Source organism: Amblyraja radiata, chromosome 35 (assembly GCF_010909765.2).
Source record: "Amblyraja radiata isolate CabotCenter1 chromosome 35, sAmbRad1.1.pri, whole genome shotgun sequence".
NCBI classification, from domain to species: domain Eukaryota; kingdom Metazoa; phylum Chordata; class Chondrichthyes; order Rajiformes; family Rajidae; genus Amblyraja; species Amblyraja radiata.
Window position 1 is genome coordinate 3736050 of NC_045990.1, and position 27785 is coordinate 3763834.

The 27785-nt window shown below is 46.0% G+C and overlaps 2 protein-coding genes across 6 annotated transcripts in view; one reads left to right on the forward strand and one right to left on the reverse strand.

The window, feature by feature from the left end:
- LOC116991941 (DENN domain-containing protein 1B-like) overlaps positions 1 to 15080 on the forward strand; it is a 33137-nt gene extending 18057 nt beyond the window's left edge. For all 3 annotated transcript variants that reach the window (XM_033050943.1, XM_033050945.1, XM_033050946.1), the window contains 13 exons: positions 893 to 993; positions 1695 to 1740; positions 3605 to 3706; positions 5173 to 5298; positions 6311 to 6412; positions 7495 to 7585; positions 7710 to 7750; positions 8432 to 8503; positions 9738 to 9794; positions 10931 to 11053; positions 12181 to 12248; positions 12754 to 12949; positions 13459 to 15080. In XM_033050943.1, the coding sequence (XP_032906834.1) occupies positions 893 to 993; positions 1695 to 1740; positions 3605 to 3706; positions 5173 to 5298; positions 6311 to 6412; positions 7495 to 7585; positions 7710 to 7750; positions 8432 to 8503; positions 9738 to 9794; positions 10931 to 11053; positions 12181 to 12248; positions 12754 to 12949; positions 13459 to 14559 (2226 nt within the window). In that variant the 3' untranslated portion in view covers positions 14560 to 15080. The remainder of the gene's footprint in view (positions 1 to 892; positions 994 to 1694; positions 1741 to 3604; positions 3707 to 5172; positions 5299 to 6310; positions 6413 to 7494; positions 7586 to 7709; positions 7751 to 8431; positions 8504 to 9737; positions 9795 to 10930; positions 11054 to 12180; positions 12249 to 12753; positions 12950 to 13458) is intronic.
- A 2507-nt stretch (positions 15081 to 17587) lies between these two features.
- On the reverse strand, positions 17588 to 27651 carry crb3 (crumbs cell polarity complex component 3). 3 transcript variants are annotated; one of them, XR_004416917.1, is made up of 5 exons: positions 27478 to 27651; positions 23761 to 24075; positions 20922 to 20974; positions 19937 to 20255; positions 17588 to 17599 (listed from the first exon to the last, which is right to left on the reverse strand). XR_004416917.1 is itself a non-coding variant. In XM_033050812.1 (4 exons), exons 2-4 carry the CDS (start codon positions 23828 to 23830, stop codon positions 20061 to 20063), a joined length of 318 nt encoding a protein of 105 aa, XP_032906703.1. In that variant the 5' UTR covers positions 23831 to 24075; positions 27478 to 27651; the 3' UTR covers positions 19249 to 20060. The 3 variants fall into 3 exon arrangements, 2 of the variants coding, with proteins under 2 accessions (XP_032906703.1, XP_032906704.1); XM_033050812.1 differs by lacking the exon at positions 17588 to 17599 and having other exon boundaries at positions 19249 to 20255; XM_033050813.1 differs by lacking the exons at positions 17588 to 17599; positions 27478 to 27651 and adding an exon at positions 26571 to 26705 and having other exon boundaries at positions 19249 to 20255.
- Between the last annotated feature and the right edge of the window lie 134 nt (positions 27652 to 27785).

Below are 27785 nucleotides of genomic sequence, written 5' to 3' on the forward strand. Positions count from 1 at the left end.
AGAGTGGTGAATCTCTGGAACTCTTTGCCACAGAGGGTAGTCGAGGCCAGATCATTGGCTATATTTAAGAGGGAGTTAGATGTGGCCATTGTGGCTAAGGGGATCAGAGGGTATGGAGAGAAGGCAGGTACGGGATACTGAGTTGGATGATCAGCCATGATCATATTGAATGGCGGTGCAGGCTCGAAGGGCCGAATGGCCTACTCCTGCACCTAATTTCTATGTTTCTATGTTTCTATCCACAATGTAAAGATACAGGATAAAGGGAATAACGTTCAGTGCAAGATGAAGTCCAGTAAAGTCTGATTAAAGATAGTCCGGAAACTAGAGGCATGAAAAGGTATTCATCGAATCATTAAATAATCAATGAAATACAATGAGTTATAGGCAAACAGCTTGTTATAAGACACTGAAGAAGGGTCTCAACCCAAAACGTCACCTATCCCTTTTCTCCAGAGATGCTGCCTGACCCGCTGAGTTACTCCAGCTTTTTGTTTGTACCAATATCGTGGTTGAAAAAGCAGCACGATGGAATGGAATGCTTTATTGCCACATGTGACAAGGCACAGTGAAATATGTAATACAGTATGTAAATAGCGGCCACCTAGGGTCGCATAGTCGTAGGAGGCCGTAGACGTAGTCGTAGGTTACCGAGACCGTGAATTTTTTTAAATAGGTTGTTTAAGGTCGTCAGAGGTCGCGAATTATGTCGTGAAAGTGGGACAGGGACTTACAGTTCCTCCTTTGTTCTCCCCCACCCCCACAGCGGTTCCTCCATTGTCGTTTGTTCTCCCCCTCACCCCTCTCCCCCACGCCGGCTCCTTCATTGTTCTTCCTTCCCCGACTACTGAGCCCGATTTGTTGAAGATGTTATTTTCTTCCTCATCCACAGTTAACGGCTTGTGTACACGGTTCATCTGCAATGCTTTATCCCATGTACTGGCAACACATATATATCCCTGTGCTCCCTCCACACCTCCTCGACTACTGCTGGTAAGATTTCCTTTATGTCTTTCATAGTTGGTTGTAATGGTAGAGACAGCAAACAGCAAGTTACATCAGTGCACAAGCCTCTCGTATTCCTAGGTAGAATTGGGTGCACGCCCACAACGTTTTAGATTAAGCTGGCTATCGTGGAGGCTTTTCAGAATGACAATAAGCTCACCATGTAATTCTCTACCCACTTCTAATCAGCAGAGGAGGCAAAACTGTAGACTGAATCTGAGTCCATGGCTCGATACCAGCCCTATAATTCTGAACTCCAGAAAAATTCCATTCGACAATGAGTTTGAATTACCAACATGTTATTAGATGTAAGTTCTTGTAGAAATAGAACAGAAATGGGCAGCACGGTGGCACAATGGTTGAGTTGCTGATTTACAGCGCCAGAGACCCTGGGTTCGATCCTGACCATGGGTGCTGTCTGTATGGAGTTTGTACGTTCTCCCCATGACCTGCGTGGGTTTTCTCCAGGTGCTCTGGTTTCCACCCACATGCCAAAGACGTACAGATTTGTAAGCCAATTGGCTTTGGTAAGTTGTAAAATTGTCCCTAGTGTGTGTAGGATAGTGTTAGTGTGCGGGGATTGCTGGTAGGCACGGACTCGGTTGGATGAAGGGTCTGTTTCCGCTCTATCTCTAAACTAAACTAAAATAAGTAAATCTGTTAAAAGTTTATAATTTTGTCTTCCGCAGCGCTCCAATGCCGTACCTAATAGGGATTCATTCCAGTCTAATGGAGGTAAGTGTAAACTTTATCATTGTCTAACTACATTTGTGTCTGCAAACATTATTCTTTTCCCAGGCAATATCACATTCTGAAACAGAATTTAGTAACTCCTGTTTGGGGATTTTGCACTCAACCGCTCTCAAAGTCATGGTCAGTAGTTATTACGTGCAATCAGTTTTCCAGACGAGAACCTCATTGATCTGAATAGGGGTGAGAATTCCCACACGTCGAGAGTAAAGGGCCTGTCCCACTTTCACAACTTAATTCAAAACCTCTGCCGAGTTTAAAGGACCTAAAAAAAAAAAAGATCAAGATGGTGGTAATCTACAAACTCCTACGACCTTCCACGACTATGTTCACGAACTCCTACGAGTATGTCTACGAATTCCCACCACTATTTCGATGCCCTCCTTACGAGTAAAGAGTAGCAATTTCTTTCATCCCGACCATTTTTCTACTCGTGGACATTTTTTATCGGGCTGGAAAAAACGTCCCGACTTACCTGATGCCACGAGTACCTACGGCTGGCATTATGAGCCGCTACGATATATCTACGAACTCCTACAATCTCCTACGGACTCGTTACAAACATTCTGCGAGTTTGAATCAAGGGGAAAGCTCGGGAGAATTAATGAATGGTGAAAGTGGGACAGGCCGTTAAGGCTGCCACAGCTCTGGTATACCGATTCACTTCTGACTCATGACGCCGAGTATGGGGAATTTGCACGTTCTCCCCCTAACTAGTCTCCCACATCCCAAAGGAGCGCTGGTCATCAGGTTAATTGGCTCCTTAAATTAGTCCTGGCATGAGTGGGTGCTGGAGCAATCATGGGAATGTTAATGGGCATGTTAGCTTTCATAGCAAAAGGATTTGAGTATAGGAGCAGGGAGGTTCTACTGCAGTTGTACAGGGTCTTGGTGAGACCACACCTGGAGTATTGCGTACAGTTTTGGTCTCCAAATCTGAGGAAGGACATTATTGCCATAGAGGGAGTGCAAAGAGGGTTCACCAGACTGATTCCTGAGATGTCAGGACTGTCTTATGAAGAAAGACTGGATAGACTTGGTTTATACTCTCTAGAATTTAGGAGATTGAGAGGGGATCTTATAGAAACTTATAAAATTCTTAAGGGGTTGGACAGGCTAGATGCAGGAAGATTGCTCCCAATGTTGGGGAAGTCCAGGACAAGGGGTCACAGCTTAAGGAGGGGGAAATCCTTTAAAACCGAGATGAGAAGAACTTTTTTCACACAGAGAGTGGTGAAACTATGGAACTCTCTGCCACAGAGGGTAGTCGAGGCCAGTTCATTGGCTATATTTAAGAGGGAGTTAGATGTGGCCCTTGTGGCTAAGGGGATCAGAGGGTATGGAGAGAAGGCAGGTACGGGATACTGAGTTGGATGATCAGCCATGATCATATTGAATGGCGGTGCAGGCTCGAAGGGCCGAATGGCCTACTCCTGCACCTAATTTCTATGTTTTCTATGTTTCTATTTAAGAGAGGTTACAGGTAAATAAGGGAAGAGTGGAATGGGAGTAGTGGGACTGCTCTAAGAGCTGGCAGAAACATGACTGGCTAAACCGTGTTTTACTATGTCATAAACAAAATTGAAAAATACGAGGCATTACAATGAGGTCTGTCATGTTTAGGATGTTGATTAGCACTAGTCTGCTCAAATGGGTTCATTCAGTCTGAAGAAGGGTCTCGAACCGAAACGTCACCCATTCCTTCTCCCCAGAGAAGCTGCCTGTCCCGCTGAGTTACTCCAGTATTTTGAGCCTACATTCTCAGAGAGGTACCTGGGTTTCCCAAAGCTAATAGGAGAATATAGTTGTTGAAAGTTTGTGTCCCTCAGGATGTGCCTTTCCCTTGCAGAGGGTGAGGAACAAAGCCCTGGAGGATGTGGTGATATTAAACGTCGACACAAATACCTTGGAGTCGCCCTTCAATGACCTGGACAATTTGCCGACTGACGTGGTGAGTTTTGTTTAATTTTAGAGGTACAGCGCGGAAACAGGCCCTTCGGCCCATCGAGTCCACACCGACCAGCGATCCCCGCACATTGGCACGCATTAGGGACCAACTTTACATCAATTGTATAGTTACTCCAAGCCAATAAGCCTACAAACCTCAACATCTTTGGAGCTCACAACACAGACTGCAGTAAATCCACACCCAATGGTTCTTTGCTGAGAACATTATCTCCTTTCTGTATCTTGACCGTGACTCTGAGAAGCATCTCCCACCCAACCTAGAATGGTGCTTTTATCCATCTTACTCTCTGACACCATGTATTAAATATAGAGATAACTCTCTTGCTAACTAGGGACATGTCTTTCACTTTCCTCTCCATTACAATATTCTGACCCCTTCAACAGAAGGTCTTACATTATTTTGTATGGAACAAAATTCATCAGTAATGATGTGTAGAAAGGAACCGCAGATGCTGGTTTATACCGAAGATAGACACAAAGTGCTGGAGTAACTCAGCGGCTCAGGCAGCTTCTATGGAGAAAAGGGATGGGTGAAGTTTTGGGTGGAGACTCGCTGGGTTACTCCAGCACTTTGTGCCTGTCATCAGTGATAATCCCAGATGTCACCAAGTTCTCTACTCCACATTATCCTGGGCACATAAAGCACAGCCAAGGGGCAACACATACTGCAGGCGATCTGGCTGTTTCTTTGCACTCTAGGTAACAAGTGGAAGACAGAGCAGCAGTTAATGCCAACATTTTTCAGAGATCTAGGAACTATGGTTATTGGTATAGCTGACTAGGATCTATAGTCTAAGTTCAATAATTGGAAAATACTGTTCTGTCTTCTCTCTCTTGCTACCAACAGTGGAAATAAGCAGCCAGATAGTCAGCGGTATGTGTTGCTCCTTGACTGGGTTTTATGTGCACTGGTTTAAACTCCCTACCTTGCCCTTCCCAATGGCTGAATGCACTGCTGGCTGGGGAACAGGCATTAATAGGGAGTATTTTGGACTTGATCACTGAACACCTATGCGTAAAAAGATTGCTACAATTCATTCCATCATTACACAGATCACTGTGTAGGGGTGGGAGATGGTGTGGTGATGAAATGGGGAGCGATAGATACATGGTGTTGGAATGCTGGTTTAAATCGAAGATAGACACAAAATGCTGGAGTAACTCAGCGGGACAGGCAGCATCTCTGGAGAGAAGGAATGGGTGACGTTTCGGGTCGAGACCCTTCTTCAGACATGAAGATCCTTCTTCAGATACATGGTGTTGGTGGGGCAAGTTACAGGTTGCAGGAACAGGACTTAATATGGAGGTGATCAAGCACATGGCCACCTGAGGGCAAAATTATTTCTGAATTGATCGGGGTGGGAATTTTCTCAAAGCTCCGACTGCCATTCATCAGTGATGTCTCTCTCTTTTCACCAACTGTGTGACATCTTGTTTCTTTCGCCGCAGATGTCTGTTCTGAAGATGAAGTTGAAGAAGCAGTCAGCAGTGACTGGAGATGTGGTGTCCCATGCTTTTCTGAGGACGCAAGCTGCAATCTTTGGAAGCTACCAGGATGCCCTCGAGTTCAATCCTGTGAGTGTCCAGGATCAGGTCTAGTCCGCCATTCAATCATGACTGATCTATCTTTCGCTCTCAAACCTATTCTCCTGCCTTTGCCCCATAACCCCCCCACCCCTCCTCTCCCCTCCTGAGAGACAATGAGGCTCAAGAATGGAAGGTTAGGAAATTTAGGTTTATAATTGTCAGGTGTGCCGAGATTCAGTGAAAATCTGTGTTTTGCAGGCTATGCAAACTGATCAGATTTACTATCAATCTACAAAGCATGACTGAAAATAGAAAGATGAATATGAAGTGGGGAATTGAAATGGCCTCCTGCAGCATCCTGTTCTAGACCAGAGTTTCCCAACCTTTTTCGTCCCGTTTACCCCGGGCACATAACAATGTTATTTGGCTTATTTAAGAATAACTAATGATGAACAGATACCAGAACTAGACACAGTCAGTCAATGAGAAAATATATGTACAAATCCAGAATTGACACATGTACCCCCTGGGGGGTAAATTTAACCCATGTTGGGCAGCCTTGTTCTAGACTGAGAGAAGCATCCCCCTACATGGTCTGGAATAGGAGGTTTCCCGCACGGGATCACTCCCTGATACTGTATATTGAATACAGGTACCTTGAGAAGCCACTATGTGTTGGATCAGCACTTTTCCTACAATTCAACATGAAGTTTGTTTTTTTTAAGTCATAGTCTGTTGATCCTCTGTGACATCCTAAGGCTGAGAAAAGTATCACACAACGTTGATGTTGTTGTGATTCAGAAAAGTTATGAAAATGAACTGAAGTTTCCAAAGGGAAATGCGCAAATAGTTAAAAAGGTGAAAGTTTGCAACCTACCGGGAATGTTTGGAGAAGTGGGGCTAATTGTGGACCTCTTTCAAAAGAGCTGGCAGGGACTCAATGGGCTGAATGGCCACCCTCCGTACTGTGGCCTCTGACTGGCACTATCTAAGGCAGCCTTAAAGGAAGATAGGAGTGATGGTGAAGCTGCTGGTGCATGTTTTCTTTCTGTCTGCTCAGGGGGAACCAGTTACGTTTTGCGAGGAGACATTTCTGAACCACAAAGCCAGCTCGATGAAGAACTTCCTGCAGCACGCTGTGCACCTTCAGCTGTTCAAACAGGTGAGGCTTGCCGAGAGGCAGAAACCAGAGGTCTATCCGGATCGGAATCTTGTTCAGGCTCATTGGTGCCACTCTCCGTTCAATACTCGGTGGTAGAGTCGCTGCCTTGCAACGCTTGCAGCGCCGGAGACCCGGGTTCCATCCCGACGACAGGTGCTGTCTGTATGGAGTTTGTACGTTCTCCCCATGACCTGCGTGAGTTTTCACCGAGATCTTCTGTTTCCTCCCACACTCCAAAGATGTGCAGGTTCGTAGGTAAATGTAAAAATTGTCACTAGTGCGTGTAGGATGGTGTTAATATGCAGGGATCGCTGGTCGGCGCGGGCTCAGTGGGCCTGTTTCTGCACTGTATCTCTAAACTAAACACTCCCTCAGTGATGCTGACAATATTCAAGTCCTCTATCATTCATTGTTTCAAGAGATCACACATTTCCAGCTACATTCTAGAACAATCCCTAAATAATCCCATTGTGTTGTCTTCCTACCTTTATAGTCATAGAGTGATACAGTGTGGAAACAGGCCCTTCAGCCCAACTTGCCCACACCGGCCAACAATGTCCCAGCTACACTAGTCCCACCTGCCTGCATTTGGCCCATATCCCTCCAAACCTGTCCTATCCACGTACCAAATCCTTATGAGTATTTGTCCCGTTTTTCAAGATTTAATGGTCTCTGCCTAAAGATTTAGAGGGATGTGGGCCTGGATGGAACAAGAAATGAGTCTGAAGAAGGATCTCAACCCGAAATGTCACCCATTCCTTTTCTCCAGAGATACTGCCTGTCCCGCTGAGTTACTTCAGCATTTTATGTCTATCCTAGATGGGACATGTTGGTTGGTGTCGAAAAACATCCAGCAACCCCACAGGCAAAGAAACTTCCCTTCACTCTCAAAGCCAATTTTATATTTTAGCACCTTCCACTTATATTTTAACACCTTCCCTCTCTTCCTCCCAGATCTACGTAATCAAAGGAAATGGCCTTAATCATTTCAATCCATTCAATCTGCCATTAATTCTTCTTTTGCTCTTTTCTCCGCAGCTCTGCTCACATTCAATTTTTTTTCTTCTTTCATTTTCATTCAGTTTATAGATAATCGATTGGAAAAGCTTAACGAGGGCAAAGTGTTGACAGATGTGTTCGAGGAGGAGGTTAATCTGGGCGGTTTTTCTTCAGGTGAGGGCTGAGCATCGTGAGTGAGTTCTCACACGAACCAACCCAGGTAACGAGCTGCTTCCCTCCGCCGGCCCTTCCCTTCACATTGGTGAGCATTAACTTTGTGTCCCTGCTCATTCCCCAGGCTCATCCAAGATGTATCAGCTATGGAAGCAGAACGTAAAGGTAAATGGAAACCTCCCTTCTGTTGATTAAAAACTGACAGTGTTGATCCGACACAGGGCTGGGACACTCACAGAGGAGAACTAGAGATGCGTGCAGTAAAGGGGAAGAGAACAAGGGCAAGAGCAAGAGATAGATAGATTCTTGATTAGTACGGGTATCGGGGGTTATAGGGGGAGAAGGCAGGAGAATGGGGTTAGGAGGGAGAGATAGATCAGCCATGATGGAATTGTAGCATGGAATTAATGGGCCAAATGGCCTCATTCTACTCCTATAACTTGGGTATTTATGAGATGTGAATGGTAGGAACAAAAGTGTAGGGAGGATGGAGGGAAAATGTGAATTAAGGGAAAGGAGGAGATGAGGGCGAGGTGGTGTATGGAGCTCAAGAGGAGAAATAATGGAGGGACAGGGTATTGGAAGGAAAGAGGGTCACCTGATGTGGAAGACGTATGCATTGGTACAGAGATACCACCTATTTACAAGAGCTCAGGGCAGTTTTGGCCAAATGGATGGTGATGAGAGCCTAAGCATAATTAATCCCAGGGGTTTACTCCAGTGGAGAGAGTGAAATACCTGAAACTTGTGAAGCTGAAACCTGGAGAATGGAGAAAGTCAATAAGTTTGGAGGAATGTGGGAGCTTAATGATGAAGTGAGACCTGACTCGCTCTGTTTATGTGCAGAGAGGTGGCGGGGCCCTGATCCACACCGTGAAAACTAAAGCCAATCCAGCTATGAAGAACATGTATAACTTTGTAAGTACTGAGGAACTACTGGAGCCTTCACACTATGGGGTCACCATGACCCTTGACGACTGACATCAAAGAGCTGTTTAAATGGGCTAATGGCCAGGAGTGTTTACAACTGTGGCGATCTGAAAAATAGTGCAATCTCTCAGCCTGAAACAACTCATCATTACTTACATCAAAGAACTTGCAATTCACAATCTCGGATGTTCAGCCAGCAATACATTTTTGAAGTGTTCAGGACCTTGCACTAAAGGAAGTACAGTCATCAATCCTGCAAGCATTTAGTTTGGAAACCAAATGCTGGAGTAACTCAGCGGGACAGGCAGCATCTCTGGATAGAAGGAATGGGTGACTATGGGGAGAAGGCAAGAGACTGGGATTGAGAGGGAAAGATAGATCAGCCATGATTGAATGGCAGAGTAGACTTGATGGGCCGAATGGTATTATTCTGATCCTATCTTAGGAACATGAATTTATGAGACCTGAATGGTAGGAATAAAAGGGTCTGAAGGGTCTCAACCTGAACATTCTTTCTAAATTCCATATTCGCTGGAATTTAGAAGGATGAGAGGGTACTTATAGAAACATGTAAAATTCTTAAAGGTTAGACAAGCTAGATGCAGGAATTTTTTTAGTGCAAGGTCCTGAACACTTCAAAAAATGTTGGGGGAGTCCAGAACCAGGGGTCACAGTTTAAGAATAAGAGGTAGGCCATTTAGGACTGAGATGAGGAAAAACATTTTCAGCCAAAGAGTTGTGAATCTGTGGAATTCTCTGCCACAGAAGGCAGTGGAGGCCAATTCACTGAATGTTTTCAAGAGAGAGTTAGATAGAGCTCTTAGGGCTAACGGTTTCTAGGGATATGGGGTTGTGGGGGGAAATATTACAGGGCTGCAGAGAAAAAAAATCAGTGAGCAGGATTGTGCACTTGTTTTTTGTAAAGAGCAAAAGGGAGAATTCAATGACTAACTTACATATAAACAAATTTATGGTCATATGTAAATGGAATCTCTTGTTGGTTGGAAGACATGAGTGCTGTTTTGCCAACAGAGCAATAAAGATAAGATTTGGGATCAGGATTGGAGATGAAAGAAGAGTGAGGGAGGAGAGGGTGAATTAGAAGATTGCAGATGAGGAGATGAGGACCATGGATCAATGGCGATTGAATCAGGGGCCGAGAGAGGATGAGTCAATGGTTTTTGAGATACAGAAATATTAATGCTGTCATTATTATTTCCAGGCTAAAGGTCATGCTAAATTGGGCCTGAAGGGAATGAAAAATCGTCTGAAGCACAAGGTACTGGTGAACCTTTTTTCCCCCTCTTATGCAAGTAATCTTACAACTTTTTCGTAAATCCCCATCCGAGCTTTAACAAGTTGTAAACATGACTCCAGGGTTTTCTTACAACTTGCCCAGAGTCCAGTCCATGAATAGTTAATTGGCCTTAGTATAAATTGACCCTAGTGTGTAGTGTAACGGGGATCACTGGTCAGCGCAGACTCGGTGGGGCGAATGGCTTGTTTGCACACTGTATCTCTAAACTAGACACTCCCCTTCCTCAACAATATGTTGTCCTTCACCATTACTTGAAGACAGGCGTTCAGCTTCCCAAGTATTCAGATATCGCCCAGCTCCTCCATCAGCTCTGCATTGTTCAATGTCCAATCCTAGATGAGCTGCCATTCCCTCTATTAAATGTTTGAAAGATTGAACCCATTGCCATCCCTCTTTGCTACAAATGCTATGTTCTCTCCCCTCCCTTGTTGTTTACAACCGAATGAATGAATGAATAAGTTTGTTGGCCAAGTATGTACACATACAAGGAATTTGCCTTGGTGCTCCGCTCGCAAGTCACTGAAGCCAAACAAGGCACTAACTTCCAACCTGTTATCTGTTCAGTCAGGAAGGTTGCCTACCTGCCCATCTCAGCTTGTGCTGAAACACTCTCACCAGTGCCTTTATCGCACCCTGGCTACTTCCTGTCCTTTGTAAACTTTGTGTATCTGCATTAGTAACTTGAAACACAACTGCCTTTAATGCATACAAGCCTAATGATATCGGCTGTGGCTGTGTTTTAGTCTATGCCTGCCAGACTCATTACTGTGCAAACAAGATAGACACAAAATGCTGGAGTAACTCAGCGGGACAGGCAGCATCTCTGGAGAGAAGGAATGGGTGACGTTTCGAGTGAAGGGTCACCCATTCCTTCTATCCAGAGATGCTGCCTGTCCCACTGGAGTACAACATACACCAACATTGTATGTCTATCTACGGTGTAAACCAGCATCTGCAGTTCCTTCCTGCACTCTGTGGAAACAAGCCGTGTGTGAATGTGGAGGAGCCTAGCTTGGTCTTTCACCTTAGAGTCATCGATCGTCTTGTGGCCATCTTGCAGCCAGGTGCCACGGTGCTGATTACTGTTTGATTTCCAGGACCTGGGTGATGAACGAGAGTTTCAGCGCGGCGGTTCGCTCCGGTATCAACCCGTCCATCAGCGGCACATCCAGACAGAGAGCTTACAGAATCGCCTACCCATCACCCAGCACTTTGGTCAAGTAAGGAGGCTCTATTATGGGGGCATTTGGACACACAGTAAGAACAATCATCAGGCTTTCTGTGTCTTCTGTATTTTCCCGATCTTGCTTTCCAATACCCACGTTCAATGCTGTTTTAGTGCCTCACCAAACAACTTAATATCGGCAATATACTCATTGGTAGTAAGTGATTTGACTGGAGAAGGCATCACATAAGTTTCACTGTTTGTATTCACTCGTTATCACCTTATCTACAACCAACAATGGACCATTGTGGGCTCCACCTTTCCCTGATCATCAGTGCTGCCTTAGATTTGTTATTTTCATGCCTTTCATTCATTTATTCTTTGTAGCTTTTCATATCTCTAGATTCCCTCTCCCCCGACTCTGACTCTCACTGAAGAAGGGTCTCAACCCAAAACGTCACCTATTCCTTCTCTCCAGAGATGCTGATATACTCCGGCATTTCTGTTTCTGTCTTTGATGTAAACCTGCACTTCCTTCCTACACAGGTCCTCAGCTCTGTTTCTGAGCTCGACCCGAAACGTCACCTATTCCTTCGCTCCATAGATGCTGCTTCACCTGCTGAGTTTCTCCAGCATTTTTGTCTACCTTCGATTTTTCCAGCATCTGCAGTTCCTTCTTAAACATTCCTGGTTCACAAGATACTTACCTGAGAATATGACTCCCAGATAAAGGCCAAGTAATGCCTCAGGTACCTGGAACTCGGAATTTAATTTAACTTTATGGAGGGCTTGTATATGGAGAGTGGCACCGCTGCCTTACAGCGCCAGAGACCCGGGTTCGATGCTGACTATGGGCGCTGTCTATGCGGAGTTTGTACATTCTCCCTGTTTTCGCCTGCATCTCCAGTTTCCTCCCACGCTCCAAATACATACAGGTTTGTAGGTTAATTGGCTTGGTATAATAGTAAATTATCCCTAGTGTGTGTAGAATCCTGTGTGTGAGGGATCGCTGGTCGGCTGTTTCCCCATTGTATCTCTAAACTAAACCATAAATATATCTTAAGTGAGCGGTTCCCCAGCTGCAAGGTGCCATTGGTAAAGGTGGATTATTCTATCAGATGCATACATGTGTGTACCAGCCCTTTACTGACCCGTTTCATTTTTTCACCATTTCTCCTCCAGTCTCGTCCTCGACGGCCAAATCGCCACTACACGAACATCGATGGATCCCTCGCCACTGAGACAGACAGGTAACATCTTCCTCTCCATTCCCCTCAGGATGACCCACCTCTTCTCAGAGTACATACATCTTTGTTACCCTTGCATCCTGACCTATTGCCCGGGACAGAAGCAGACTCCTCTCCTATCATTGTCACATCAAGTGGGAGGCATATCCAATTTCCCCACCCTATGGCCTTTGGACATTGACATGAATATGGGACCCACTGTTAAGGGGCTTTAGTCACCATTTTTGTACTGGGGAAAAGGTATAGATGACGTTTCGGGTCGAGACCCTTTATCAGGAGTCTGAGGAAGGGTCTCGACCCGAAACGTCATCCATTCCTTCTCTCCAGAGATGCAGCCCGTCCTGCCGAGTTAGCCCAGCATTCTGTGTCCATCTTTGGTGTAAAGCAGCATCTGCAGTTCATCCCTGCACACTATGTTTGTAACTTCTCTGCCCGATGTCCTCTGGAGGTGATACACGTCATCCTGAAACTTACAATCCAATACTGATCATTTGCTTGACTTGTGTAGGTCGACCTGTGATGAAGATGGGCAGGACAGCCCACTGGATACGGCCAGTGATGAGCTGCTGCAGATAGAGGATATGGACCTGCTCGGGGAGATCTTCGATACCCTCAGCACTCAGACAGCTCATGACAAGGGCCTTCTGTACGGGACCCGCAGCCTCGACTTCTTCAACCTGGACTCCATGGAGGACATCCGCAGGGTGAGTGAGACCTTGTTTAATCTCAGTTAGAAGCCAAGTCATAGAGTGATACAGCGTGGGAAACAGGCCCTTCAGCCCAACTTGCCCACACCACCCAACATGTCCCAGCTACAGGTACACAAAAATGCTGGTAAAACTCAGCGGGTGCAGCAGCATCTATGGAGCGAAGGAAATAGGCAACGTTTCGGGCCGAAACCTTTCTTCAGACTGCACTAGTCCCACCTGCCCGCGTATTTCTAAACTAAGTAAACTCACCTTGAAGAAATAAAGCTTACAAATATGTTGCCTTTGAGTCGAAGATAGACACAAAATGCTGGAGTAACTCAGTGGGACAAGCAGCATTTCTGGAGAGAAGGAATGGGTGACGTTTCTGGTCGAGATCCTTCACCCATTCCTTCTCTCCAAAGATGCTGCCTGTCCCGCTGAGTTACTCCAGCTTTTCGTGTCTACCTTCGGTTTAAACCAGCACCTGCAGTTCCTTCCTACACATGTTGCCTTTGTGTCTGCAGGTCAGGGGTACCAACCCCAGCGAGGAGAACATCAACAGGAGAGAGTCGGAGCCAGTGAGACCCCAGGTGTGGAGTTTTGATGGATCCACAGAGTGTATGAAATCCCTGTCGGCCTCCTTGGAAGAAACATCAGACATGTCCTCTGTGTCGACCAGCCAGGCAGACCTTGGAGATTCTGGGAGTGCCTCAAGTCACGAAGATAACATAGCACCTCCGGAGATGCAGCCCGTGAATCCCAATACTCCGAGCACCAGCAGTTCAGAGGAGCATGGATCACAGGACGACTCCTTGTCCGTTTCACCGTCTGCCAAAGGTAATGAGAAGTGTACAGGGATTCACTGGGATAAAGGGTCCTTGCTAACTCAACTAACGGGAACACCGACTGAAAATGGAGCCCTTCAGCCAGACACAACCGAGACAAGAAATGAAATGCTGATTGAGGACTCGGGCTCCCAGGGTTCAGCTACAGAGATCGACGAGCTGAAACCCTCAGCAGAGGACCACCAAGAACAGGAGGTGGAACAAGACGAAGATCCAGCAACATGTGCAGAAGAAAGTGCCAGCCTAACTGAGCGTTCACCTCCACCAACAGCTCCTAAAACATCAACCACGCGGCAGAGAGCGCGGTTAACGTCGCAGGCGCTTGAAGGCAGGGGGGGTGAAGCCAACCTCGATGTGATGGAGGAAAGCTCCTGTAATCATGGTGCTGGGACAGCGGTGGAGGCTGGCAGCGAGATGGACCCCTCCTGTGTTCCCACTGTCCCAGCAACCAGCAAGGAGGAGGCAGCCCAAAGTGTGCAATCAGCCCTGTCCTATTTCCAAGCCCGTGCTAGCGAGAAAAAGGCCGAAATCGCCAGGGGAAAGGTTCGCTCAACGTCCGTCGCCTTTAGATGTGGGAAAAAGGAGTGGAAAGAAGAACTGGGTGAATCCACCTGCAACACCTCCACCACCCAGCCTCCTAGCGATGGGCGACCAGCAGAAGAAACATTGTCTGTGGATCAGGAAGAACAAATACCAGAAACTGTGGCGGCACCCGAGACTGATCCAGATATTACAGCAGCCAGGAAGGTCTCGGAGCTGAAAAAGAGATTTGAAGCCTAGGAGCTGATTAAATTTAGATTTTATTCCCCAGCATTGATGGGCCAGTGACAGAGTATAGATGCAAAATGCTGGAGTAACTCAGCGGGACAGGCAGCATCTCTGGAGAGAAGGAATGGGTGGCCTTTCGGGTCGAGACCCTTCTTCAGACTGGTCTCGACCCGAAACGTCACCCATTCCAGACTGTTTCATAGCCTTGACAAGGCACCCACATAAGACGGGGTCTCATGCTTGTGTCCAGGCAACACTCATCACCTTGATATGTCCTCCTACACATGTTGAGAAAATGAGCAGAAAGGTGAGGCTTTTTGATTTGTCGTTTATCTTTTCCTCACTCACACTTTTGGTATTCAGCCCTGACATTGAGCTGATCCAGTTGATGGGGAGAGGCTTGTGGCTGGGGAAGGGGAGGCAGAAACAGAGGGAGGGAGGACGGGGAGAGTTGACCTTTCAGATGTTAGGTCAGTGGAATTTGGAATTTGGGAGTGTGGCATGTAGCAGACAAGCCCACAGTTGTCATGATTTGGAGGTCCGGGCCGCTGAGGATGTTCTCCGGCGGGGTTCCATCATTCCCGGCAAGTGAGCCTGAACATCGGGCCACCCGTGGTGGTGACTACGGGTGTGCTCGGGAGGCCCCGACCATGGGTGAACATCTGGGAAGATCAGCGAGGAGGCTAACTGGACTTTGGTTCTTTCCCTGACTTTGGTGCCGCTGTGGAGATGTTGTGTCGTGGACTTCTGTGTTTGTGCTTTTTTTTTAATGTTTATGACTGTAAGGAAAATCCATTTTGTTGTCTCTTATGAGACAATGACAATAAATTGAATCCAATCCAAACAGGTGCCTCACAAACACAGGTTTGCCATTGAACAAATATTTTTAACTGCAAAGATAGGTTAATAATGAGAATATAACAGAAATATAAATTAAAAGATTAAACTTTAGCCATGTTCTGATGTGCAACCTTTCAAGATGGTAGGGTGTTAAGAAAACTCTTTACAAAATACTTAAGGGGAGGGAAACATGGCTTTTAAAACTGAGTGTGAATGCAAAGTTCTGCCAAAGTTTTGCCAACATCTAGTGAGACCCAACTGGAAGGTTGTGTCCAATACTAGACTCCACTCAAGGATAATTAATGGAATACTATCAAGGACAAGTAAGTTCACTTAACCAGAGAGAGGTACTGGAAATTGGAATTGATCCCTTTTAGAGGAGAGTAAGCACGTTCAAAATCACAAAGGTCTTTGATAGAACTAGGCTAGAGATCTTTTTGCAACAGAGTACATTCTGAAATGAAACTTCAGAAAGGGCATTCAATAAAAGCTTTCAAAAAGTGGAAATATTTATTGGGCAGCAGGGAAAGAACAAAATGGGATTCTTCAGAGAGTTTCAATCTATTTAGCTACATGCCTTGTGTGGAGCTTAAAATATAATTAGATTTTGCAATACTGACCTGTGGCCTGGTGAGGATAATGTGCAGCAAACTAGCTGGTTACATTCAGACAGGAAATGTTGCACCAAAGAGGAAATGATGTATTCGCATGTTGAGGAGTTTTCAAACCTCAACCATGGTCACTGTTGGAAACACAGCGAGAGAAATCTCCTGGTGCCTTTGAAATAAGTAGTAGGTGAGGGATAATTGTTGACTATTGCCTGCACATCTTCTTGCAACCCCACTTCCCCAACTCGTGTTTGAAATAGTGACACACCACAACTTCCAAGATGGCCGCCCAACTCAAGCGACTATTTGCCTGCTGGCCACAGTAGATCTACAGTCACATTACAATCGCTCCACACTCTTAAATCTGTATTCCTACAGCAACATTTCTTACTTTAACTATGATCTTATCTGTACACTGTAAATGGATTGATTGTAATCAAGTATTGTCTTTCCGCTGACTGGTTAGCATGCAACAAAAGCTTTTCACTGTACCTCGGTACACGTGACAATAAACTAAACTGAACTATGACTGGTACTAACGTATCCAACTACAATAGTACAGAACTCTTCAGTATCCAGTAATTATCCAAATCCTCTCTGCAATTCCTCTATCCAAAGACCACTACAATCCTATGATTGTTCCCCAATTTAATCTAACAGAATGAAAGTACAGGGTTAAGTCCCTGTCCCACTTTCCTGAGTTACTCACAAATTCTCCCGAGTTTTCCCCTTGCTTCAAACTCGGAGAATGTCTGTAGGAGTCCTTAGCGAGTCCATAGGAGGCAGTAGATATTTTGTAGAAGCTCGTAATGCCAGCCCTAGGTACTCGGGGCATCAGGTAAATTGGGACGTTTTTTCAGCATGTTGAAAAATGTCCACGACTAGCCCTGAATACCTACGGCTGGCTATTACCGTAATTCTCCGAGTTTGAATCAAGGGGAGAATTCGTGGCAACTCGGGAAAGGGGCTTTAATGAAGCAATTCAGCCAGCCCCACTCTAACGAGCAAGGTTTGACTATTACTGGTTTGCAACACGAGTTGTGAACTTATAACGTGGAAGCTAAATACATTACCACGGTACAAAGGAGTGCAAATTCATTATCACACATTATATAAATACTGTGTAGGAAGGAACTGCAGATGCTAGTTTGCACCAATAATAGACGTAAAAACTGGAGTAAGTCAGCGGGTCAGGCAGCATCTCTGGAGAAAAGGAATAGCTGATGTTTCAGGTCGGGACCCTTCTTCAGGGTGGAGAGTCGGGGGAGAGGGAACAGAGAGATATGAAAAGGTACATCGAACAAATGAATGTAAGCTGGACCATTAATGCTCCTGCTCACAGAGTTAAAATCCCCCCAATCTTGTCTATATTTCTATTAAAAAAAGTTTAAAACACAAAATGACAGAGAGAACTTATCCAGTTCTGATGAAAGAACCTTTGGTGTCAGAGGTTATGGGGAGAAGGCAGGATAATGGGGTTAGGAGGGAGAGATAGATCAACCATGATTGAATGGTAGAGTAGACTTGATGGGCCGAATGGCCTAATTCTACCCCAATTCCTTATGAAAGATCCTTTACCTGAATTGTTAACATCTCTCTCCCTCCTGATGGCACCAAACCTGCTGCCTACACCCAGCAATGGATTTTATTTCAGATTTCCACGATCTACAAGATAGACACAAAAAGCTGGAGTAACTCAAGAGGGACAGGCAGGCTGAATCTCTGGAACTCCCTGCCACAGAAGGTAGTCGAGGCCAGTTCATTGGCTATATTTAAGAGGGAGTTAGATGTGGCCCTTGTGGCTAAGGGGATCAGAGGGTATGGAGAGAAGGCAGGTATGGGATACTGAGTTGGATGATCAGCCATGATCATATTGAATGGCGGTGCAGGCTCGAAGGGCCGAATGGCCTACTCCTGCACCTAATTTCTATGTTTCTATCTGTGAAGTGAAGGGATGGGTGACGTTTCGGGTTGAGACCCTTCTTCATCTACAACTCTTTTTGATTCAGATGTATCTAGAATTGATTAGGGGATGGGCTTGTAGATATTGAACCCAGCTTTATGTAGTTTCACAGCCTCCAGTTCAAGCATCAGTTATAACTATGTTCTGCCACACATACTCCGGACTATAACAAGAGTGGAGCTTTGAAAACCACAGCAATTTCTGCACAGTGCTCTCACCTTTTGATTCATGATCCACTAAACTAACCGACATTGGTTGTTCAGCTGAAGCAATATTATTGGGGGGTTATTATAACTGAACCTAGATTCTGGCCCCTTAATGGTCAGAACTTGAGTTGATGGTATTACATGTAATGAAACATTGAATGCTCTGATCAAGTTGCTACCAGTAAGTTTCTCCTAAATACAAGCCCTGGTGAAGAAGTGAATGAACACATGACAAGTTTACAATATCAAATTCTATTATCCACTTGAACAATCAATCATCGAGAAAAATAAAGTCATAAAAAATATTAAATGATTTTCTTTTAGACAAAGTGCATACAAAATGTATTAATAAAACAGCATGGAATGCGTGTACAATTTCTGACTTTAAAAATAAGCCGCCAAAATATCAGAGTACGAACGTCTTAATCTCAGTTTGATTGTGGCATAAACCGGTGCAGTTTACTTAATATCAGAGGTCTTTGGCCCCAGATACATACAAGTCCAGTGTTCACATAACAGCAATTAACTTCCGCGCATTGAAGAGATTTAAATTTACACATTGCCGTTGAAAACAGCTATAATCTAGGGAATAGGGGGTCTGGTCTCTTTGCTGAATGTCTTTAAAAATATAAATAATTATCTAGTGCAAGAATGTTACATTAAAATCAGCAACAGAAAAATAAGTGGTTCAAAATTTCCCATTGAGGTATTAACACTTACCCTTTCCCACGTATGTGGAACTCGCACACATCTCTGCATTCTGTAGTGTTCATGTTGCTTTTTCATCCGCCCATTGACATCTTCCAGTGACTAATATCTCTACCTTAGAGGACCCACTTTGGCTAAAAATGGCCCATTAGTGGCACAACAGGGAATAAGGTAACCCCACACCAGAATCTGTGCATCCTAAATTATACTGCAATATTGCTGAACTATTAATACACAGTAGGCATAAACCAGCAGTTTCCATTACAGTGAAGACACAAGGAACTGCAGATGCTGGTGTACCTTAAATAGATACAAAGTGCTGGAGTAACTCAGCAGATCAGGCAGCATCTCTGAATCTTTCAGGTTAGGACCCTACTTCAGACTGTTGTCTGACCCGTTGAGTTACTCCAGCACTTGGTCTTAGTGTCCAGTACAGATTCCTTTAGAAATAAAATATACAAACTAACATTGTTTTAAATTACAAAGTCATTGAGTCAATGAAGGTTCCTGATGATGCAAAGATCACGGCTGAAATCCATGGCTTTCCACCAGGCAATGTTGGCTCATTGACACCACTTGAGTAGCGAGAGATTGCCTGTAATGGGGAGGCAAGGCCATGGATGACGCATGTATTAGTGGGATTAACAATTGTTACCAGTGCCTGCCGCGTGCCGACTCTCAATTCACCGCGCTGCAGCTTTGATCGTGGGATTGATGCGTTGCTGGTACTTGGTCTACGAGGTTAGCTTATTGTCTGCTTCTAATTTCAAGAGAGAATGTCTGCAACACAGCCCCTGTCACGGTTCAGCATAGCTGTCCCAGCTAAAGATCTCAGAGAAATGCCTCGTGTCCTTATCCTCCCACTATGGGTGTTATCCCAGGGCACCCAGCAGTTCATGTGGTTGGGCCACTGACATTCCCCCCCAGACTAGCTGGGCAGTGTAACCCCATCATTCCAGTAGTCCCCAGCTATCGGAAAGATATCACGGTCAAGGGGGAATACCATCAGATAATCAGCTGGATATCCTTCACTTCTCGCCCCTCATGACAAGGGCAGAAATCACTCTCTCTCTCTCACACTCAATCAATGACAATTCCCTACAGAAAACAAGTGACAGTGTTGGACTTTTTTAGCTCCGACTGTTTCCAGCATCAGTTCCGTGGGCCGAGCGGTCTCTGTGCGCCTGGCTAGATGAGCCGCTCCTCGGGAGGTAACTTCAGGCCGTGCTGGGGCAGCGCCCGTGCTCCGCTCTGCTCCAGTTGGCTTGGGTTGTACGTGCCCTCCTCTCTCCGCTTTCCCTTCAGCTTCACGATGCCCAGCGCAAGGATGATGGCGATGAGCAGCAGGCCCCCGACCACGCAAGGAACCACGATGGCTGCAACCTGTTAAAGCCCATAGAGGCACGGGTCAGTAACGCAGTTACTCCTCACAGCTATCCCTCGCACCCCATCCCCCACCTCACAGCTATTCCCCTCCCCGCAGCGTGCGTTTTGATACCATTCCCTTATCTCCATACCCCAACAAACGCTGGCACTAATTATTTACACCTTCGCAGTTTTCCTCCTCCAGAGTTCCAGCAATCACCTCCCATTGTCATGCCGCAGAAAGCCCACGCAGGCCACAGTGGGAACGTGCAAACTCCGTACAGACAGCACTCGTACTCGAGAATCTCCCAACACCCCCCCCCCATCACTAGAGGTTAGTCAGAGGCCATAGCAGGATGGGAGGTGATGGCCGTTCTTCATCTGAAGGCACATTGATCCAAAACGCCATTGAAGAGTCAACCTTCACCCTCTGTTCCATTGGTGGAGCCGTGGCTAACATTAAATCCGAGATAAACGCAAAATGCTCGGGTAACTCAGTGGGGCAGACACTGATCAGTCTGAAGAAGGGTCTCGACCCGAAACGTCATCCATTCCTTCTCTCCAGAGATGCTGCCTGTCCCGCTGAGTTACTCCAGCTTTTTGTGTCTATCTTTGATTTAATCCAGCATCCCAACATTAAACCCTGCTGCACAAACACATTGAACAACGAAGAGAAAGACTTACTGGCGTTTTGTATTGTGTCGTCAATGTGGGAGATGGAATCGTCGTGTTATTCTCTGTGGGGAAAAGTTAAAAGATTGTTTCAAAATATACATCAAATGGATAACTAATAACTGAAATCTTTGCAGTCACAGTGAGAGCATGCAGACTCCACACAAAGAGCACCCAGAGTCATGAGCGAATCAGGGCCTCTGGCATTGTGCGACATCAGCACTAACTGCTGCACTTCCAGGTCTCCTAACTTCCTTACTGGACAAAGACCATCAATCTCAATAAAAAGGCTAAGTTGGAGGAGGAGAAAGCTTTCAGAAGTTTATTCTATAAAGGACAGCACAGGCCTCTTGGCATTGAGTGATACAGTGCGGAAACAGGCCCTTTGGCCCAACTTGCCCACACTGGCCAACAATGTCCCAGCTACACTAGTCCCACCTGCCTGCATTTGGCCCATATCCCTCCAAACCAGTCCTATCCATGTAACTGTCTAACTGTTTCTTAAATGTTGGGATAGTCCCATCCTCAGCTACCTCCCCTGGCTGCTTGTTCCATACACCCACCACCCTTTGTGTGCATTCCTATATGTTACAAGACCAGGATGGATGGCAAGCACCTGTAGTGATGGGCAGGAGTCACGTACTGACGAGGCCCTGGACCTGGAGGCAGTGCATTAGGCCAGCAAACAAAGCCTATCCAAGGCAGCAGATGACAAGCAAACAAGCTCGCTGGCCTTGTGTTCTATGTGCAGCATGGCCCAGAGCCAAGACGCATTACTATGGCAACTGGAACACCTTGAAGAACATTCCAGAATCATGCAACCCAGATTCAAAATCAAATTTATTGTATTCTCCTCATCAGGATCACAGTCAGTAAATAAATGCATGTAGGAGCATCACACATATCAGACCCATGTGTTTCAGCAACACCTTCACAGAGCAATGCATCTCCAGGCTGGGTTAAGTTTGGTTTAGTTTGGAGATATAGCGCTGAAGCAGGCCCTTCGGCCCACCTAGCCCATGCCGACCAGCCATCCCCGTACACTGATACTATCCTACACACACACACACGAGGGACAATTTACAATCTTTACCAAAGCCAATTAGCCTAGAAACCTGTACGTCTATTGGTGTCTGTGAGCCAGTCACTGCACTTCTCTGCCTCAGAGGGCGGTGGAGGCCGGTTCTCTGGATGCCTTCAAGAGAGAGCTAGATAGGGCTCTTAAAAATAGCGGAGTCAGGGGATATGGGGAGAAGGCAGGAACGGGGTGCTGATTGGGGATGATCAGCCATGATCACATTGAATAGCGGTGCTGGCTCGAAGGGCCGAATGGCCTACTCCTGCACCTATTGTCTATAAAGTGTGAGAGAGTGTGTTTAATAGAGACAGACACACACACACACGCGTACACACACATGTATACACATACACATGTACACACGTATACACATACACATGTACACACACACACACACACACAGACTAAAATATAGTATCTTGTTTCAGTAATGGAGTAGCTGATGCTAACCCATGTCATTTAGATTCTGTTCTCCAGATTAAAGAAATGTTGCTTTAACCGACTGAATACAAGCAGGCTCCAGCTGCGCAGCTCAGACTGAACCTATTCCAGTTCAAAGTTGCAGGTGACGATATCACTACATGGGCCACGTTAAACAGTTTACATGGATTCCATGAGGCTGGTTAATGACCTGGTCTGTTTGTGATTTTAGTGAACCTTATAAAATGTGGCAATATATTTCCTCCCCCCCCCCCCCCTCTCTTCCCTCAGACTTTGCTCCCTCCTCCTGTCCCAAAGTTGCTGACTCACTAGATCAGTTCCACATTAGTCACCCTCATCTGTACACTTAGTCCATCGAGATTCAGCAAAGAGCGAAACCCAGTACAGCGTGACTGCCCTGCCAAACTATTCCACACACCAGCGTGCATGAGCATCAGTAACAACGGTGACTTTTCCTTCCTTTGTTCATTGTGATGCTTAAATTTCCAAGATGCTGTCTGACCCGTTGAGTTACTCCAGCACTTTGGGTCTTTTTCTAAAATTTAGAAACCAGCATCTGCAGTTCCTTGCTTCCACTCATTAAATTTCCATTGCTCCTTTCACTCTTTTTTTTTTTTTTTTTTTAAGGCTCTTTACAGCCAAGAAACATTTTGTTTTATTGGCAATCACTGTTGCAGACAGTTGAAGAGCAAGATCGCAGAAATAGAAAAGCAAATCGCAAGCGGGACAGTTATTTTGTGAGTTTAGTTTATTGTCACGTGTACCGAGGTACAGTGAAGAGCTTTCGTTGCGTGCTAACCAGTCGTGATGGTGTTTGGGGGAACGCAGGGAGCCACGATAAATCCCTGCAGAATAAAGACAAGTGGGTGGCACGGGGGCACAGTGGTAGAGTTGCTGCCTCACAGTGCCGGAGACCCGGGTTCCATCCCGACTAGGGGTGCTATCTGTACAGAGTTTGTACATTCTCCCTGCAACCTGTTTAGGTTTTCTCCGAGGTCATCGGTTTCCTCCCACACTCCAAAGACGTACAGGTTTGTAGGTTAATTGGCTTGGTATAAATGTAAATTGTCCCTGGTGTGTGCAGGATAATGTTAATGTGCGGGGATCGCTGGTCGGGGAGAAACGGGGTACTGATTGTGGATGATTAGCCATGATCACATTGAATGGCGGTGCTGGCTCCAAGGGCCAAATGGCCTCCTCCTGCACCTATTGTCTATTGACTCAGTTGGCCAACGGTCCTGTTGCCGTGCTGTATCTCTAAACTAAACTCCGCTCACTATCCCCCATCTCCATACCACTCCAACCACAGATAAGAAACACACCAACACTGACCTGCAAAGCTTCTGCCAGAAGCTGCGGCTCCAAGTGCAGTGATGAGCAGTAGATGATGTAATCCATCCATCTCTGATGTGGACCAGTCCAGCGACACTCGGCTTAGATTGTGTGTCTCAGACACTGTGTGAACACAGATCGCAGCAGCTCCAGAGGCAGGGGCCAGGTCAGGCACTGGGATCTAAAGTGGTGGAATCTGAGCTGCTGGCGTACCTTGTCGAGGAGGAAGGAATCCCACTAATTATCGCTGTTGCTGCTGCCTCAGGGTAGCTGATGCAGGTCACAAAATATTCATCACCACAGCTGGGTTTCCTCCTGACCAGAAAAAACAAAACCAAAATCATTTTGCATGCAATATTCCAGAACACCAAATTATTATAGCATCAGAATTAGCCTCAGCCCTTCAGGGTAAAGGGCCCACGAGAGATACTGCTTTGATTAATCCCCTTTGGCCTTCACAAGTAAGTATAGAGGCATGGGGATTGGAGTGCGGACTGGGTTGAAGCCGGAGGTGGTCTCTCTCTTGGTTTGGTGACTCAACAGATACACAAGGAGGAACACAGAGGAGCACAAGGACACGGGGCCAGTAGTCTTTGGCTGATCAGCCCCAGACCTCATCTTCTCTTCTGTGCGTAGAGTCATAGAGTGATACAGCGTGGAAACAGGCCCTTCGGCCCAACTTTCCCACACCAGTCAACATGTCCCATCAACACTAGTCCCACCTGCCTGCGTTTGGCCCATATCCATCTCAACCGATCCTATCCATTCACCTGCCTAAATGTTCCTTAATGTTGCGATAGCACCGTTTCCCCAAAGCCCTTAATTCCTCTATCTTTCAAAAAAACATTGCCCCACCTCCTCTCTAAATGCCTCTGGCGATGCAGCCTACACAACCACCAGGGTAGAGACTCCCAGAGACTGATCTGATCAGAAGTTCTCTGGATACTTTCAAGAGAGAGCTGGATAGGGCTCTTAAAAACAGCGGAGTCAGGGGATATGGGGAGAAGGCAGGAACGGGGTACAGATTGGGGATGATCAGCCATGATCACATTGAATGGTGGTGCTGGCTCAAAAGGCCAAATATCCTACTCCTGCACCTATTGTTTATGTTTCTACTCAATCTCCTGATTGCCACACTTATATTAACTAACCACTTCCTTATTATATATCTCCACTGAAATCTTTGCTGTCTCTTTTGATATTACTTGTTAGTTTTATCTCAGTCTCCTCCTCCTTGTTAGCTTGCTGGTCCCTGAAAATCACCCAGTCCTCCGATGCTCATATTTCTCTTGACCTCCTTTTGTTAACCATGGCCGATTCATCTTTCTTATCAAGTTCCATTTTCTAAATGCTGACTGAGCATTGTGAAATAGCTGCTTAAATATCTGCCCTAGTTCATCTATTGACATTTCATTAAACCCAGTTTCCTCTCGGTAATTCTTCCTTCATTCCTTCCCAGTGACAAGTCCTGCAGTTTGCCCAGATTTAAAACAAAGCAAAATGGGATAATAAGATATAAAATTCCCTCTCCTCCCTCCTCCCCTCTACCCCTCTCCCTCCCCCCCCCCCCCCCCCCCCCCCATCCCCAGTGGAGCAGAGAGAGTGTTCCTCAAAGTTCACCTTCACTGCCTTAATTTTAAAAAGAATGTTAATTATTTAACCTTAGCGCAGGTTCAAGATTAAGTTGTGTAAGAAGGAACTGCAGATGCTGGTTTACACTGAATATAGACACAAAATGCTGGAGTAACTCAGCGCGTCAGGCAGCATCTCTGGAGAGAAGGAATGCTGCCTGTCCCGCTGAATTACTCCAGCATTTTGTGTCTATCTTAGTTTTAATTTAGTTTATTGCCACGTGTACCGAAGTACAGCAAAAAGCTTTTGTTGCATGCTAACCAGCCTGATCAGAGACATACAGCACAACAGGCCCTTCGGCCCATCACACCCATCCACACTATTCCCATTTACCATCTTTCAACTTCCAACACCTGGCCTCGACACTGAAAGAGTCTCCACCTCCACCCCCCACCCCCACAAACACCATCTGAATGAAAAATAATCTTCCTGCGTGTTGAAAAAGTTATCCCCTTAGTTTAGTTTCGAGATACAGTATGGAACTAAGCCCTTCAGCCCCATAGAGTCCGCGCCGACCAGCGATCCCCAGCACACCAGGAACAATTTACATTTATACCAAGCCAATTAACCTACAAACCTGCACATCTTTGGTTGCTATTCAGTCCCCTCACCTCCCCCTCCCCTTAAACCTATGCCCTCTGGTTCTCGATTCCCCAACTCTGGGCAAGAGACTCTGTACGTTTACCTGATCCATCCTTTATATAAAATGATGAAAGGAATAGATGAGGTAGATGCACAGAGTCTCTTGCCCAGAGTAGGGGAATCGAGGTGCAGAGGACACAGGTTTAAGGCGAAGGGGAAAATATTTAATAGGAGTCTGAGGGGTGACTTTTTCCACACAAAGGGCGGTGGGTGTATGGGACGAGCTGCCAGAGGAGGTAGTTGAGGCAGGGACTATCCCAACGTTTAAGAAACAGTTAGACAGGTACATGGATAGGACAGTTTTGGAGGGATATGGACTAAACGCGAACAGGTGGGACTAGTGTAGCTGGGGCATGTTGGCCGGTGTGGGCAAGTTGGGTCGGGTAAACACCGTAGCGCTCCATGACTCTAAAACAAGCAGCAATATTGAACTACGGCAGCGTTGGGATTGGACTGAGCCACACACACTAACTACAGCGTCGCTACCTGTTTGAATCCAGGTCGGCAACGTGGAGGAGCCACTGAAACATCCTCACCTGTAGACGCGCAGAGCCACTCCACCACACTCACTCCACCACACACAGAGTCGCCCAGAGAAACCGCATCTCCACCGACAAGTGCACACAGCCCTCCCACACACAGCCTTCAGGGACCAGGAATGTAGGAATAATTAATAATTAACACCATAACCAGGTCACGGGAATGATTGTGTAACAAGCAACGCGTACTTATTTTAGAAGGAAATGCTAGAAAAATAGTCGGTGGAGACTAACATATATGTTATAATATGTTATAAATATAGTATGATATATATATATATAGAAAGAGAGAGAGAGATCATGGTCTATATAACATATATGTTAGTCTATTTACATATCATATTATAAATACACATTTATATGCTATATATATATGCTATATATCATATAATATATATATGGCTCCACCGATTTTTATCCGTAGCATTTCCTTCTAAATATATATTAAATGAGATAGCATATTGTAAGTAATAGGAGCAGAATTAGGCCATTCGGCCCATCAGGTCTACTCCACCATGCAATCATGCCTGATCCTATCTCTCCCTCCAAACCCCATTCTCCTGCCTTCTCCCCATAATCTCTGACACCCCTGTACTAATCAACAATCTTTCTATCTGCGCCTTAAAAAAAAAGTCTGAAGAAGGGTCTGAACTCGAAACATCACCCATTGCTTCTCTCCAGAGATGCTGCCCTGTCCCACTGAGTTACTCCAGCATTTTGTGTCTGTCTTTGGTTAAACCCAGCGTCTACAGTTCCTTCCTCCACGTTAAATAATCCCCAGGCTTGGAGCTTCATAGCGGGTTCCAGAGCTTCCTCCCTCCTCCCCTCCCCTCCCCTCCCCTCCCCTCGGGCAATGTCCTTTGTGCCGCCGCCCAGAGTGGACACGGACTCTGCACAAACTCACCTTCATCCACAAAAATCCTCGCTGCTCTTCACCCCTCCCGGGGATGGCGGTCCCAGTAGAGGTTGTGTCCCCAGCGCTGGCTCCCTGTTTGTCTGTCTGGCCGCTTGTCTGGGTCTTGCTCCCTCGATTACAACCCCGCTTCCGTTTGCAACACCTGTGACCTGGCGGGCTCAGTCCTCACAGTCGGCGCTGCCGTGAGTGTGGTCCCCGGGATAGGCGGGCATATACCTCCCATCCCCCTCCCACTCCCCCAATCCCCACCCTCTCTCCCTCCTTCTCCTCCCCTGTCTCCCCCCCCCCCTCTCTCC